The sequence below is a fragment of the Quercus robur genome, chromosome 9 (genome assembly GCF_932294415.1).
Source record: "Quercus robur chromosome 9, dhQueRobu3.1, whole genome shotgun sequence".
Taxonomy (NCBI): Eukaryota; Viridiplantae; Streptophyta; class Magnoliopsida; order Fagales; family Fagaceae; genus Quercus; species Quercus robur.
The window spans coordinates 12,774,381-12,788,568 of NC_065542.1; the positions used below are offsets into that span (position 1 = coordinate 12,774,381).

The following is a 14,188-nucleotide window of genomic DNA, read 5'->3' on the forward strand; positions in this document are numbered from 1 at the left end:
AAATTTTGATTTTCTAGTTTTTGATATGTTAGATAGAGAGGTTTTTGTGTGTTTTTGTTGTTGGAATTCTCGATTTTAAGTCTCAGTCTTGGAATCCCAGCCTACCAAAATTCTGGTTTTTGTATATTTTTGTTGATGTTGTGGCAAAGGTAATCCCAACCTATAAAGACTAATGTCTTACCTTAGTCTAACTCTTTCAAACCCACATCGTTTCAGTGGGTAACCACTTATTGAGAAATATAAGATTTTAATCAAGCAAGATTTAAATAAAAATAATTTTTTTATTATTTGTAGTTACATGCAAAACTATAGATGTTGAACAATTATTTGAAGCCAGTGATTTGGCGTTATTCTGTTTTAGTTCAATGCAACCAAACAGATGCATTGAGAATTGAAAAAAGTTTTAGTTTCAGCTGTTTCAAGCATTCAAATTTAGATAGCTGCTTGGTAGATCTTTGTTTCTAAGGTATTTAATTTAAAAAGAGATGTTACCTATATGTTTATTATTTTCACTCAACCTGTTAATTGGGGGTAGAATATAGTGAAATGGTTGTTTACCTAATTGTTCTAGAAATAGAGTGCCTTGATAATTTGTACAGTTCTTTATTTATAATGGCAAGCTTAGACTCATTGATCATAGGATATATAATCACATAAAAAGTCTTACATCATTCTTTGTACATTACAATACACCTTTTCCCTTTTAGGGACTCTGGCAATAGAGAATTTCCATTAAACAAGGAATATTTTGAATAAAAAGAATCTATATAAATGTTAGATGGTATTTATTTCCACACTCATAAGATACCATGCTACTTTCCACACTTGTGGAAGGCTTCAATTTCGAGACCTCCATCTATGTGAAGATTAATTATTGTTCTGTAATTGACAGTTCTATTTTCGTTAGCCACTTTGAACTCGAAACAGCCTAACAGGACAGCCGAAAAGATCTTCATTTGCCTATAGGCAAACTCCTTTCCTACACAAATTTGTGGCCCCGCCTGTAAACCAGTAGAAATTTAATTTGGTTTCTCCAACAAGAAGACAACAGACTTTAACTTTCTACACTAGAGGTGACTTTGCATCAAAGGAAAATTGTATATATGTAATTTTGCAATAAATTTGTATAGGTACGTGTTTACGTTACTTCAAAGACAATTCAATGTTAGCCACAAAAATTAAAGCCTAAAGCATGAAAAAGTAGAAATGCAATATGTCCCAACACTAACCTGGAAGGCTGTGAACTTGAAAGGGCTCTCGGGCTGGAATATTCCTTCTTCATTGAGCCATCTCTCTGGTCTGAATTCCTCAGTTTCATCACCCCATATGAATTTCATCCTACCCATTGCATAAGGTTGGTATGCCACTATATCTCCTTTGTTCACACTGTATCCATCTGGTAGAGTATCATCAGAAAAGCATATCTCTGCATCCTGTAAGCAAGGAAATTTAAGGTTTAGAATTACATTTGAGGGAATCATGTCAAATAAGTGGGAACCTACTAGGAAGCTGCTCTCAGACATTTGGGAAACTAATGGTGGCAATGTACATGTCCTTATTAGTTAACAACCAATGAATATGCAGTGTTACTTTGCAGTAAAAGGAAGAATATTGTGATTCTAGATATTGAAAAATTTTGGTGAACCCTTACTCTGGAACCACACACATGGTACATGTTGGTCTTAAAGAGGAAATAATGAAGAAAAGACATGCAGTGGGTTCCTTCACTTCTTTTGCAATTTTCGACTGCACAGCAGGATGCTTGCAGACCATGTAAATAAACCAAGCAATTGTGATTGCTGTTGTGTCTTTTCCAACTATGATGAAGTGAAGAATTATATCTCTTAAGTATGTTGGATCAGTTTCTGTCACTTGCAGAAACCTTGATAGAATGTCTTCTCTCTTCATCTGCATTGTGCATGATAACAAATTTATCTCATGCATGTACAAACTAATATGAAACAGGAACTTTTAGCTAAAGTCTACTCACATAAGATTCTGTCCTCTGAATTCTTCATTTGCTCAATCTTGTTGTGGATTAGTTTGAACACGAAATTGTTACTAATACAATGATGCCAATTTTGTGCCTACCATGATTACATACAATCACATCAAGGGATCTTAAGTGGATGATGTTAATACCAAGCTGCAAGTAAAAATTTATAACAAAAAGCTCCTAAGACCAAAGATCCTTGGCAAGTTTATAGAAGGCTTACAACATTTTGTTTCTCTCTGATACTAACAATCTTTATAGGCTGGGATTACCTTTGCCACAACATCTCCCTAATTCTTATACACTCCATTGGGCATAGACATTAGATTTATATTTGATGACATTGTGAAGGGGTTTTTTAGATACGTTGGCAAACTGTGAGTTTTGCTTTGTCAATGTTCAGAGTTTTTACTGTTGTGAACATGATATCCTTTTTTGTGCAATAAATCTTTGGTTGCCTATCAAAAAAAGAATGAGTTTTGATTTGTTAATTTGTCAATTGTGGATTACTTTATAGGTTTTGGTTGATATTTTTTTAGGTAGAGATTTAACAAAGCAATGACCTATAGTGTTATAATTTTTTCAATGATATGGTTATGATTTAAAATGGTTTGGAGAGTTGCAAAGATATGTTTGATCCAAATTTCAAAAGGAGCTGCTATGCTAATTATTACTCCCTATAAGATGCATTTAGATGTTATTTATGCTGCCACTTCCCCTATTGTTATATCACTAAATTATCCTTTAGACTTATTATATTCATAAATGCTCTTGACCGATTTCTGTCTTTGAAAGAGACCCGAATAATGGTAGGTACCTCCTTTGCAAATCAAATTCTTTTTGAAGCTATCGGCCAAATTCCACTTTGGTGATAGAATAATGGTAGGTGGCCTCCTTTGCATGCTTTGAACGTGGTACATCTATTTTGTTATGGGTTGCTTACATCAAAAGAAATGTAAAGGGTAGATTCTTCTTAAAAGATTCATCACAATAGCCACCTCTCTCTCTCTCTCTCTCTCTCTCTCTCTCTCTCTCTCTCTCTCTCTCTCTCTCTCTCTCTCTCTCTCTCTCTCTCTCTCTCTCTCTCTCTCAATAGTGGAAAGTGATGATTTTAGCAATTGTGTAAATTGGCATTATGTTGCCTTTTCAATCCCATTAAAGTCTAGCATCTTTGTTTACTGGCAATGTTAGAATTTAGATATATCTTGGACATCAAGAATGATTAATATAATATATGAAAGATATTTGAATGAATGAGTATGAAGTTAACTATATTTGTGTTATTAATCATATTGGAGTGTACTTATTTCAGTTATATATTTTTTAAATATGATCTCAAGCTCTTAGTTATCACAATATCTCAGTACATGTGATAGATTTTATTACTTTGTAAGTGATAGATTTTTTTGGTTTGGTATATAAATTATACCATAATATTGATATTTTTTTTCATATTAGGGAAGTTATCAATAGCTTTCCTGTGCATCGCACGGATTTGTGACTAATTTATATTAAAAAGGAAATAGTGTAAAACAAAAAGTGAATAGGATATAACAATCCTTGTGTTTTACCAAAAATTGAAAAGAAAGGGGAAAAAAAAATCCCCTTGTAGGTGCGATGGGTTTGACAGTTGCCATGATTTAAAAATCTTTTGTCTCACTCTCAACAGTTCCGATTTATGTTTCACCGGATCCAATATACTCCAATATACTATGTTTAATTATTTTTACCATTTCAAACATTGGTTAATTTATAAGCCTAAGCACAATATTTTCACAACATTAATTGTTTTTTTTTCTTTTCCCATAAAAACATTCTTTAACTGGATTCTTAATCAGTACCCTAAGGGTACTCGTTAGCATTTTCCATTAAAAAAAACAATAGTTAGAGAGAGAGTGAGAGGGGGAGGTGAGTGTGGGAGTCACTGCCAAGCTAGAAGAGAATTCAATATCCTTTGTTTTCCAAGTACATTTTGATTTTACCCGAATCAGTTTGAAATAAATGATCATAGCTCCCTCTAGAAATCTCCAAATTGCACAACATTTGATGCGTTAGAAACTAGAGATATAAAACTTGCCAATGGTATATGGTTGGTTTCCTAGTTAATTACTTTTACGTAGTATTTCAAAATGAAATTTGAAGTTAATGAAACATTATTGTGATGGCGCGAATGATTGTATTTGCTGGCACAGCTTTAAATAATCTTTTGTGCACCACTCCAAAAGCAAGAAAAAGAAAAAGAGTAGTATTTATAACACACTTTACTGCATCCATACAAGTGTTTAATAACATTAAAAATCAGTGTTATTTGACACTTGTATGCATTCACTGTATATAGTAATAAGTTTAAGTTATGTTAACAGATGTCCTTAAATATCCTTTGTTTTCCAAGTACATTTTGATTTTACCCGAATCAATTTGAAATAAATGATCATAGCTCCCTCTAGAAATCTCCAAATTGCACAACATTTTATGCGTTAGAAACTAGAGATATAAAACTTGCCAATGGTATATAGTTGGTTTCCTAGTTAATTACTTTTACGTAATATTCCAAAATGAAATTTGAAGTTAATGAAACAATATTGTGATGGCGCGAATGATTGTATTGGCTCGCACAGCTTTAAATAATCTTTTGTGCACCACTCCAAAAGCAGGAAAAAGAAAAAGAGTAGTGTTTATAACACACTTTAGTGTATCCATACAAATGTTTAATAGTGTTGAAAATCGGTGTTATTTGACACTTATATGCATTCACTGTATATAATAAGTTTGGATTATATTAACAGATGCCCTTAAAGTAATTGTTAATTAATCATAATAAAAAAATTTTAACATCTTATTTATGAGAAACATAAAAAAACTGTCAATAATATTTATTATTTAATCATTCTTCCAATAAGTTTTACCAATAAGAAAATGATAAAATGATGTGGTTTTTTTTGTTCTTTAATTACACGTAGTAAAGGCTAGATTAAGTTCCGCACAGATTCAACTCATTGCCGCTTCCACGACTCAACAAGTTTGGTTAATGCAACATGAGATGACCCTCCCTCACTCAGTGCAGCCTTAGCTCCATCTTTCATAGCAAGTGTTCGTTCCCTGATCTTGTTACCACTTTCCGAGTCCATCAACTCTCTAACTCGCTTCTCAACTTCTGTTGCACTCACAAACCCATCCTCCGATTCGTTCATCGACAAAGTAATCTTCACATCTTCCACCAACACCACTCTATTGAACCTTTGCTCTGCATAAAGAGGCCATGCCACCATTGGCACACCAGCACTCACAGCTTCCAACACCGAGTTCCATCCACAATGAGTCACAAACCCACCCACCGAGTCATGATTCAACACAGCCAGTTGTGGTGCCCATGACTTCACTACTAAGCCCCTCTCCTTGGTACGGTCCAAAAAACCCTCTGGAAGCAAAGAATCTAAATCTGGGTCAGTCTGAACTGAGACAGCCAAGCTATGTTTCTTACTAGGTGGATTTCGTACCACCCACAAGAACCTTTGGCCACTCCTCTCCAACCCTAAAGCTATTTCATTCAACTGTTCTATTGAGAACAAACCCAAACTTCCAAAGCATAAAAACACAACAGTTTGACTGGGCTGCGAGTCAAGCCACGTTAAGCACTCAGGCATGGCTTCACCTTCATTGTGATCACTTCTTACATTGTAAGTTGCTATCAATGGTCCTATGTAGTAAACACGTGGCGTGGGACCGTCCGGGACACATAGGCCATTTGATACTGCTTGAATAGCTTTTGGTTCCAACGATTCAAACGTGTTCACAATTATTCCTGCTGACTTAATCAAGCTGATAGTGCCGTCTAGAAAGCACTCGTAAGCCTTGTCATTACGGTCGCCTAATAGTTTTGCCAAATCCTAAGATGGTAATAATGGTGGTAGTCCAGGAATGTTAAGGAGGGTGTTGAGGTCTTTGAAATTCATGGTGGTGTTTTTGTGAATGGTGGGGAGATATAGTTTAAAATTAAGTGCAGCGGCGCCAGAAGTGGAGAAGTGGTAGGCGGGGATGTTGAGTTTGGCTGCAACAGAAAGAGCATTAAAGCAGAAAAAATCTATGATGAGCGCTTGGATGTTGTAGGTTTTGGATATAAAAAGGAGAGATTGGTGGACATAGGGATTGTTGAGGCGTATGAGCTCAAAGATAAGAGTTTCATGGTGGAGAGAGGTGGGGGGAGGAAGAGTAACACTTGGGAGACTGTGAAAGGTCATGTAGGGATTAGTGGCAGAGACAGAGGCTATGTATGGAGATGTGGAACCAGCATTGTAGGGTGCAGGGGCAATGAGTATGTGGATGGTGAGTAAAGGGTGGTATGTGTGTATTAGTTTGCCTAGCTCCACCATGGGAATCAAGTGGCCAATGGCTGGTGTTGGGTACAGAACTATTGCTTCCATAGCTGTCGAAATATTAGTATGGGAGTGTTTGCCAGTTTCTAAGTTCAATACTAATGGAGATGATCATAAGGAGCTTCAATGGGGTTTCTTTTTATAACTGCCCGGAGTACATAGCAGTGAAGCTCGTGTTAAAATGTAATTTGTAATTATCAAGTGGGTCACTGAGAGCATTCACACCTCAAAATGCCATCTTATTCTACTTTACCATCCTAAAATTTACTTTATTAATTATACAATATCATTTTACAATATTTCAGCATCCCAATTTTTATTGTACAATACAACATATTAAAATAACATTTCTACACAATAAAATAATATATTCTAAAATCACCATCATCTATAATACAATACATTAACTACAGTGCATTTAATAAAAAGTAGGAAAGAGAAAATTAAATAATAATATGAGAGTTTACCATTCAGCTACAGTGCAATTCTACATGTAGAATTGCACTATATCAGTATTGCAAATTTTTTTGCAATACTTGGCTTTTACAATTTCTGATGGAGTGGAGATTTTGGTCTTAAATGCTAAAAAATGCTTACATTTGGCATTTGGTAGTAGAGCATCTCCAACCGGAAATTCTATCATATCTTATTTCACCATCTCAAACAGTCACTTTATCAATTATACAATACAATTTTACAATACTCTCAGCATCCTAACTTTTATTTTCCTATTCTACTCATTAAAATAATATTTCTACACAACAAAATAATATATCCCACAATCACCATCATTTACAATACCACACATTATTTATTCTTTCTCTCAGTTTCTTTCTGTTCAAGAACCACAATCACCACCATCGCTACACTACACACACCTGATACCACCACCACCATCGGCAACCCATAATCTACTGTCAACACTATAAAAAAAAAAAAAAAAAAAAAAAAAAAAAAACCCACGGTCAACCCCATTTAAAAAATAAATAAATCACTATTGGAGCCATCAGAGCTCCGATTCAAACCTTTTTTAAACCCATTCAAACCCATCGAAGCCATCACCAGCAAACCCACGCCACTGCACCTACTGCCCAAGTTGTTGTGCCACCAGACCCACGCCGCTGCATCCACTGACCACGCTTTTGCCCACCAAAATCACACCTATTGAAATCAACCCACCACCTCCCACCGATCTAAAACCCACTCTCACACAGATCACAACCCACTTGATCCACACAATCCACGCAACCAACACTAACCCATTGCGATCTCCATTGCTAACCACTGCGAAGCCACACAATCTTCACCTACAAACACAACAAAAATTTATGAAAACCGAATTACTCAATTCGCCGCTAGGTAGCTCGATTTTGTTGAAGCTAGAAGGAAGCAAATTCCCCTCTAGGAAGCTTGAAGGAAGTTGATTTTGTTGACCCATGCGGAGAAAGAAAAATGAAAGAGAGAGAGAGAGAGTTGACAAAGAAGGAAAAACGCAGAGAACCACCACCGCAGATCTTGCCGATCTAGAAACCCACCACGCTAACCTCCAACTCAACCGCGCCACCATGCCGATCAAAGAGACAAAGAGGATGATGACTACTTGCGTTGCGTTTCCATTGGGTTGATGAGAGTTTAGCGTAGAGTGAAGGTAATGAGAAGAATTAGAGAGCAAGAGGAAGATGCAGTACAAATGGTTATCGATAACCAGCATGGGCCCATCAAGGAAGCGATGGTGCTAAGAGATTTCCGAACATTCCCTCAACTGTTTGAACGAGCTGCCCGCATGCAGAGGAGTATAAAAGATGGGTCTATCACTTTTCTCAGGAACTGTTCTAATGGGGGAGAGGGCAAGCCAAAGAATACCCTATAATAATTTTTAATTATACAATGTTGCTATAATACCATCCTACAAATAAGATGGTACTGTAGCAATATTGTAAAAAATTTTACAATTGGCACATTTTGCAAGTCGGATTGGACATTTGAAAGTTGCGATGGTAAAATATCTCAACATATACAATATACCATTTGGGCCGTGGATGCTCTAAGTATTAACTAGGTGTCAACAATCTAGCAAGTGAAGAAATAATAGTCAGCAAAATAAAATTGAAGAAAGACACCTCTCATACTAGGTGTCATTCAAGAAGTAATTTCCATCAAACTCTAGAAGTATGTTGTGTAGTACTCTAGCAGGAAGTTGTGTAGTAATCTAGCTGACTTAATACATTTATAAATAGATATTATGTGTAAATGAAAGCTATGGAACATCGGAAAAATAAAAAAGAAAGAGTTGTGCTGCAATACTCTATTCTTCTATCAATACAAATATTTCCTAGAATTCTAACTACATTTTTAGCATATCTATAACTTCTCTACAAAAGTAAAACACTAAATTCTCCACCTAGCCATATAATTAAGAACTTGCACTCAACAGCTCGTTATGTTTTCGATCTAAAAATTTCGGTCATTATTTCTTGTTATAAATATTCCACCAAACTCACTGATGGGCAGGTAATGAGTGAGAGGTACGGTACAAGGATTGCTTGGTTAACTCATGAGCCAGCAATGCGTGGACTGTATGTATATCCAAGGTTACCACTTGTATGAAATATTAGTTGCACTCAACTGCTCGTTATGATTTCAATCTAAAAATTTCACTCATTATTTCTGGTTATAAATATTTCACGAAACTCACTGATGGGCAGTTAGTGAGTGAGAGGTACGGTACAAGGATTGTTTGGTTAACTCATGAGCCAGCAATGCGTGGACTGTATGTATATGCAAGGTTACCACCCGTATGAAATATTAGTTGGCCTCCCCCACCAAAATTGATGTTTTAATCAGTAACAGCTAGAACAAGAATTCTACAGTTTCATCATTCAAAAATGTTCATTTTCCACCATTTAAGGACAGAGGGGTCTGGGATTCAAACAATTATATGTGCATGGTTGGAACTTGGAAGATCTGGGACTGTGGGTTCAGAGGTCTATTGTACCTCCCCAAAAGCTCCTTCTACTTCAAGTATAGGTGTTTTTTCTTAGAACAGCGTCACTTTTATTACTAATGAAAACAAACAACAAAACAAAGTGAAACCAATCTAAGCTGGTCTTCCTCAGTTCATATTACAAGTTCATCTAGGCCAATATAGGAGAATTCTACATGTTTAAACTTTATGTAATTAGATTAATCTTTTGAATTTTTTGCTATTAGTTATGAATTGATTATTTTTGTTTTTTTATTGCATAATTTTTATTTTTATTTTTTATTAATGAAGGCTAACATTTTCTGGATTACTTTTGCTTCTAATTTTGCCAGATGCTCCACATCAGGCTCCACACAATAACAAGAAAATGTAGCTTTTGAACAGTACCTCGCCCGAATTATTAAGGATTGTTCATCGCCAAACCAGACTAGAATCATTTTTTTATTTGTTCTCTCTCTCGTCCGCAGAAAAGAAAAATAACGTTGTGGGCTATGGCTTTCAACAACATCCCAGGTTTGAGATGATCTGTTCATTGATGGTGGTGGGGGTGGGTTACGCTCGGAGATCATGGATTCGAGCTAGAGATGGAAGATCTGCAGTTTGCAGAGCTTTTGGTTGAGCCTGATGTAGTTGTGTGTGAATAATAGATTAGTTAAAGTAACAAAAATGATTAAATTTGACTAAAATATGATGAGGTTGCTCAGATTTAGTCTTTTACTAGAGATGGAAATTAGGGAAAGTTCATTCTAAAATTATTGGCTGAAAAAATATACATTTACCCCAAATATAGATAACCTGTGCAATCTTATGGCATGATTTTGGATTTACAAGCTCTTCTCTCAACCACGTTTAAACCCATGCTGGTCATGGCTAAGCTCAACCCATTTGTCAATGAAAATATTATTAATTAAGAAAATGGAAATATTAACGAATGGGTGTAAGGGCATTAGTTTATTAATCATTTTTTAAAAATATTTTATAGAAAAACAACATAGTAATTAAATTTTTTTTTAAGTTTTTTTTTATATTTTTCATAAATATAATGTCATAACTCTTTTAATATGATTTATTAACAACTAATCTTAAGGCAACCATTAACATGACCCACTATTTAATAACAAAAACAGGTGCTCAATATTCAAAAGAAAAAAAATTAAAAACAAAGACAGTGTGGGTGCAATCATAGTAAAAAACAAAAAAGTTAATTAATCATTGTAGTATATATTGCTACTCATGTGTGGGCGAAATTGCTTCATGGGATTCTACGGAGCTCCTAAAGTGGCCAACAAGGAAGATTCTTGGTCAGTGCTTTGCCATCTTGCATCTCAGTTTAACTTACAATGGGTGTGTATCAACAATTTTAATGAGATTGCCAAAGTCGAAGAGAAATCAGGAGGAGCTATTCAGCCTGAAAAACAAATGCAGGACTTCAGATTGTCAAGATTTCTACGGGTTAAAGGACTTGGGTTATATAGGTTTGCCATTTACTTGGTGCAACAAGCGTTCGATGGTGATCTTATATGGGTTCGGTTAGACAGAGCTCTTGCCTCAGCTGATTGGATCCTGAAATTCCCTTCAAGTCATCTTCACCACTTGCAAGGTTTGTCTTCTGATCGTAAGCCTTTATGGTTAGCCTCTAATGTTGTTAATACGCGTTTTTATCCAGCTCAGAAACCTTTTCGGTTTGAAGCCATGTGGCTTAAAGATGACCCCAATGCGAAGATGTGGTCCATTCGGCATGGGATAGGTGCTTGGAGGGGGATGCTATGGGTAAAGTGTTAACAAAGGTAGCTGATTGCCAAAATCAGTTGAAACTCTAGGATAAATCCATCTTTGGCAATATTCGCATTGAACTAGCATGAAAGAGAAAACAATTGTTGAAGGCAGAAGGTGAATCAATGGGTGGAAGGGGGCATATTCGGGTTAAAGCACTCACTGATGAAATCTAGAAATTGATGGACAAGGAGGAAGTTATGTGGCATCAACGAACAAAAAATGATTGGCTCAAGTATGAGGACCAAAACACTAAATACTTCCATTGCTATGCAATGGAGAGGAATAAAAGGAATTTCATTTCGAGATTAGAGAATGAGCAGGGTAGCTGGGCGGAAGGGGAAGATCAAATTGGGGCATTACTTACAAGGTACTATTCCTCTTTATTTACTTCGCCAAATCCCACACAGTTGGACCCTATGTTAAATGTGGTTGAGACAAGGGTATCAGCCGATATGAATGATGAGTTGCTTAAGCCTTATGTAGAGGCAGAGGTGCAGCTTGCTCTTAAGCAAATGGATGCGAATACAGCTCCAGGGCAGGATGGCCTTCCACCACTCTTCTATAAGTAGTTTTGGGGAAAAATTGGTCGGGAAGTCACAGAAGTGGTGTTATCAGTCCTAAATACAAGTACTATCCCTACCAACCTTAACCACACTTTCATTACCTCGATTCCAAAAATTCAGAGTCCTAGAAAAGTCTCCAAGTACAGGCCCATTAGTCTGAGTAATGTTCTGTATAAGTTGATAGCATGTCAGAAAGACTAATCACAGAAAATATCCTTATTGCTCACGAAATGATGCATTAAGAACAGGAAAGATGGGTTACATGGCCTTGAAACTTGATATGAGTAAGCCCTATGATCGCGTTGAATGGGTTTACTTGGAGAGGATTATGGAGAAGATGGGATTTAGCCGAAGGTGGATAAATCTGATTTCTATGTGTATCAGGTCTGTTACATACTTGGTTATGCTTAATGGTCAACCTCATGGTTTGATAACCCCAACAAGGTGACCTATTATCGCCTTATTTGTTTTTATTGGTGACAAAAGGTCTAAATGTTTTATTCAAACAAGCTGAGAGTGGTGGTGAAATTAGGGAAGTGTCTTTGTGCCCAGCAGGTCCAAGAATTTCCCACTTGTTGTTTGCTAATGACAGTTTGGTCTTTTGTAGAGTTACAGTCTCCGAGTGTGTGAAGATTCAATCTCTCCTTTATCTTTATGAACAAGCTACAGGTCAGTCCATTAATAGAGGAAAGACAAACGTTTTCTTCAGCTCTAACACTCAACCACATACCCAGGATGCTATCACTAATTTCTTGGGTATTCCGACAACCCAAAGTTGTTAGTATTACCTCAGTCTGCCTTCCCTGGTTGGACTAGTGAAGAAGAAGTCTTTTAGTCTTATAAAGGAGAGAATATGGAAAAAAATTGAAGGGTTGGAAGGAGAAGTTATTATCACAAGCGAGTTGTGAAATTCTTGTCAAAGCAGTTATCCAAGCAATCCCCACTTTATATCGTGTCCTATTTCAAGTTACCAAAAGAGCTTATTAATGATATTGAGACCCTCATTAGGAAGTTTTGGTGGGGATATAGAGGTGATCAAAGGAAAATTCATTGGTTTGGCAGGGAGAAGATGTGTCGGCCTAAATGTGAGGGAGGTATGGGGTTTAGAGAACTAGGGAATTTTAATGATTTGCTTTTGGCTAAGCAAACCTAGCGCCTAGCTAATAATGAAGAGAGTCTATTTCATAAAGTTTTCAAGGCGAAGTTTTTCCCAAATTGTTCTATCATGGAGTGTGCGAACTTGAATAAAGGATCTTATAAGTGGAGGAGTATCATTAATGCTAAACATGTTATCAAATTGGGAAGGGTGTGGAGAGTTGGAAATGGTGAATCTATCCAAATTCGAGGTGACAGATGGCTGCCCCAAATTTCAAGTGCCAAAGTTCTATTTCCAGTCACAGGGCTGGCTTTGGATGCAAGGGTTTGTGATATTATAGATCAAGATTCACACACGTGGAGAGCTGGTTTGATTGACCAAAATTTTCTACCTCATGAAGCAAAGTTGATAAAAGGAATCCCCTTGAGTTGGCAAACTGTTTCAGACAAGCAAGTGTGGCTGCCTTCCAATCATGGAGAATTTACAACACAATCACCTTACCATTTATTTGTAGGACAGGGGAGGAATTTGTTGCCAGGTAGTTCATCAGGTGGAGGTAATAAACTAATCTGGAAGGGTATATGGAACTTACAGGTACCACATAAGGTTAAGCACTTGATGTGGAGGGCGGCAAATGAAGCCTTGCCTACCCTGCATAACCTGTGGCGCAGAAAAGTAGTGACATCAACTTACTGTCCATATTGTAAGTCTAATGGTGAAGATACGATCCATGCTTTGTGGAATTGTAGAAGGTTGTTTGTGATTTAGGAAGGTGATGTAGAGCTGAGGAAGTGCATTGGGCAGAAGTTCCTTCCTTTTGTTGATCTTTTAGCAATTTTGTTCTTGAGGAAGGATAGGTTGGATATTGATTTGTTGGCTGTGATAATGTGGCTAATTTGGGGCAGAAGAAATGCATCATGTATGGGTGAATCTATCCTTGAATACCGCCAAATTTGGGCCAAAGCTAAATTGTACTTGCTGGATTTTAAAACTGCACAAAAGGACGATAGAAGACTTACAACTACTGTTATTAGAGTTCCCCGATGGATTCCTCCCATTCACAATCATTTCAAAATCAATTTTGATAGGGCTGTCTTCTCGGAGATGGATACGGCGGGATTAGGTGTGGTCATTCGTGATTCCTATGGAAGGGTGGTTGGTGCCTTGGCTGAGCGGATTCCAATTACAATTTCAGCAACTATGGTTGAAGCTTTAGCATGCCGAAGGGCTTTGAATTTTGCAAAGGAGCTGAATTTAATGGATACTGTGTTCAAAGGAGATGCAGAGCAAATTATAAAAGCTCTGCTGGCCAAAGAGATGCATCAACCTGAGTATGGACATGTTTTACAAGACTCTCTTGTTTTAGCTTCTGAATTTCGGGTTTGTATGTTTACCCCATGTTAA

At 36.7% G+C, this 14,188-nt stretch overlaps 3 protein-coding genes across 3 annotated transcripts; 1 reads left to right on the plus strand and 2 right to left on the minus strand.

Annotated features, from left to right (window-relative positions):
• Window positions 1–812: 812 nt before the first annotated feature.
• Window positions 813–3,162, minus strand: LOC126700727 (cytochrome P450 704C1-like). Its single transcript, XM_050398921.1, has 6 exons — window positions 3,136–3,162; window positions 2,104–2,146; window positions 1,999–2,059; window positions 1,665–1,924; window positions 1,230–1,531; window positions 813–1,001 (listed from the first exon to the last, which is right to left on the minus strand). The coding sequence occupies exons 1-6, from the start codon at window positions 3,160–3,162 to the stop codon at window positions 813–815; spliced, it is 882 nt and encodes a 293-aa protein (XP_050254878.1).
• A 1,683-nt stretch (window positions 3,163–4,845) lies between these two features.
• LOC126700019 (UDP-glycosyltransferase 88A1-like) lies at window positions 4,846–6,457 on the minus strand. Its single transcript, XM_050398001.1, has one exon. It carries the CDS (start codon window positions 5,635–5,637, stop codon window positions 4,987–4,989), a length of 651 nt encoding a protein of 216 aa, XP_050253958.1. The 5' UTR covers window positions 5,638–6,457; the 3' UTR covers window positions 4,846–4,986.
• A 5,484-nt stretch (window positions 6,458–11,941) lies between these two features.
• On the plus strand, window positions 11,942–14,188 carry LOC126700728 (uncharacterized). The gene is made up of 4 exons (XM_050398922.1): window positions 11,942–12,132; window positions 12,296–12,357; window positions 12,939–13,378; window positions 13,553–14,188. Exons 1-4 carry the CDS (start codon window positions 11,942–11,944, stop codon window positions 14,186–14,188), a joined length of 1,329 nt encoding a protein of 442 aa, XP_050254879.1.

Bases quoted from the DNA above. Each gene is read 5' to 3' on its own strand.
- LOC126700727 (XM_050398921.1), bottom strand. From the start codon at position 3,162: ATGCTAGACTTTAATGGGATTGAAAAG. The intron at 2,147-3,135 runs GCAACATAATGC...TTTTACTTGCAG, and splicing joins ACTTTAATGGGATTGAAAAG to CTTGGTATTAACATCATCCA. The intron at 2,060-2,103 runs TATGTAATCATG...ATTGTATTAGTA, and splicing joins AAGATCCCTTGATGTGATTG to ACAATTTCGTGTTCAAACTA.
- LOC126700019 (XM_050398001.1), bottom strand. From the start codon at position 5,637: ATGCCTGAGTGCTTAACGTGGCTTGACTCGCAGCCCAGTCAAACTGTT.
- LOC126700728 (XM_050398922.1), top strand. From the start codon at position 11,942: ATGGGTTACATGGCCTTGAAACTTGATATGAGTAAGCCCTATGATCGC. The intron at 12,358-12,938 runs GTCAGTCCATTA...ACTTGAATAAAG, and splicing joins TCTTTATGAACAAGCTACAG to GATCTTATAAGTGGAGGAGT. The intron at 13,379-13,552 runs GTACCACATAAG...TTTGTGATTTAG, and splicing joins AGGGTATATGGAACTTACAG to GAAGGTGATGTAGAGCTGAG.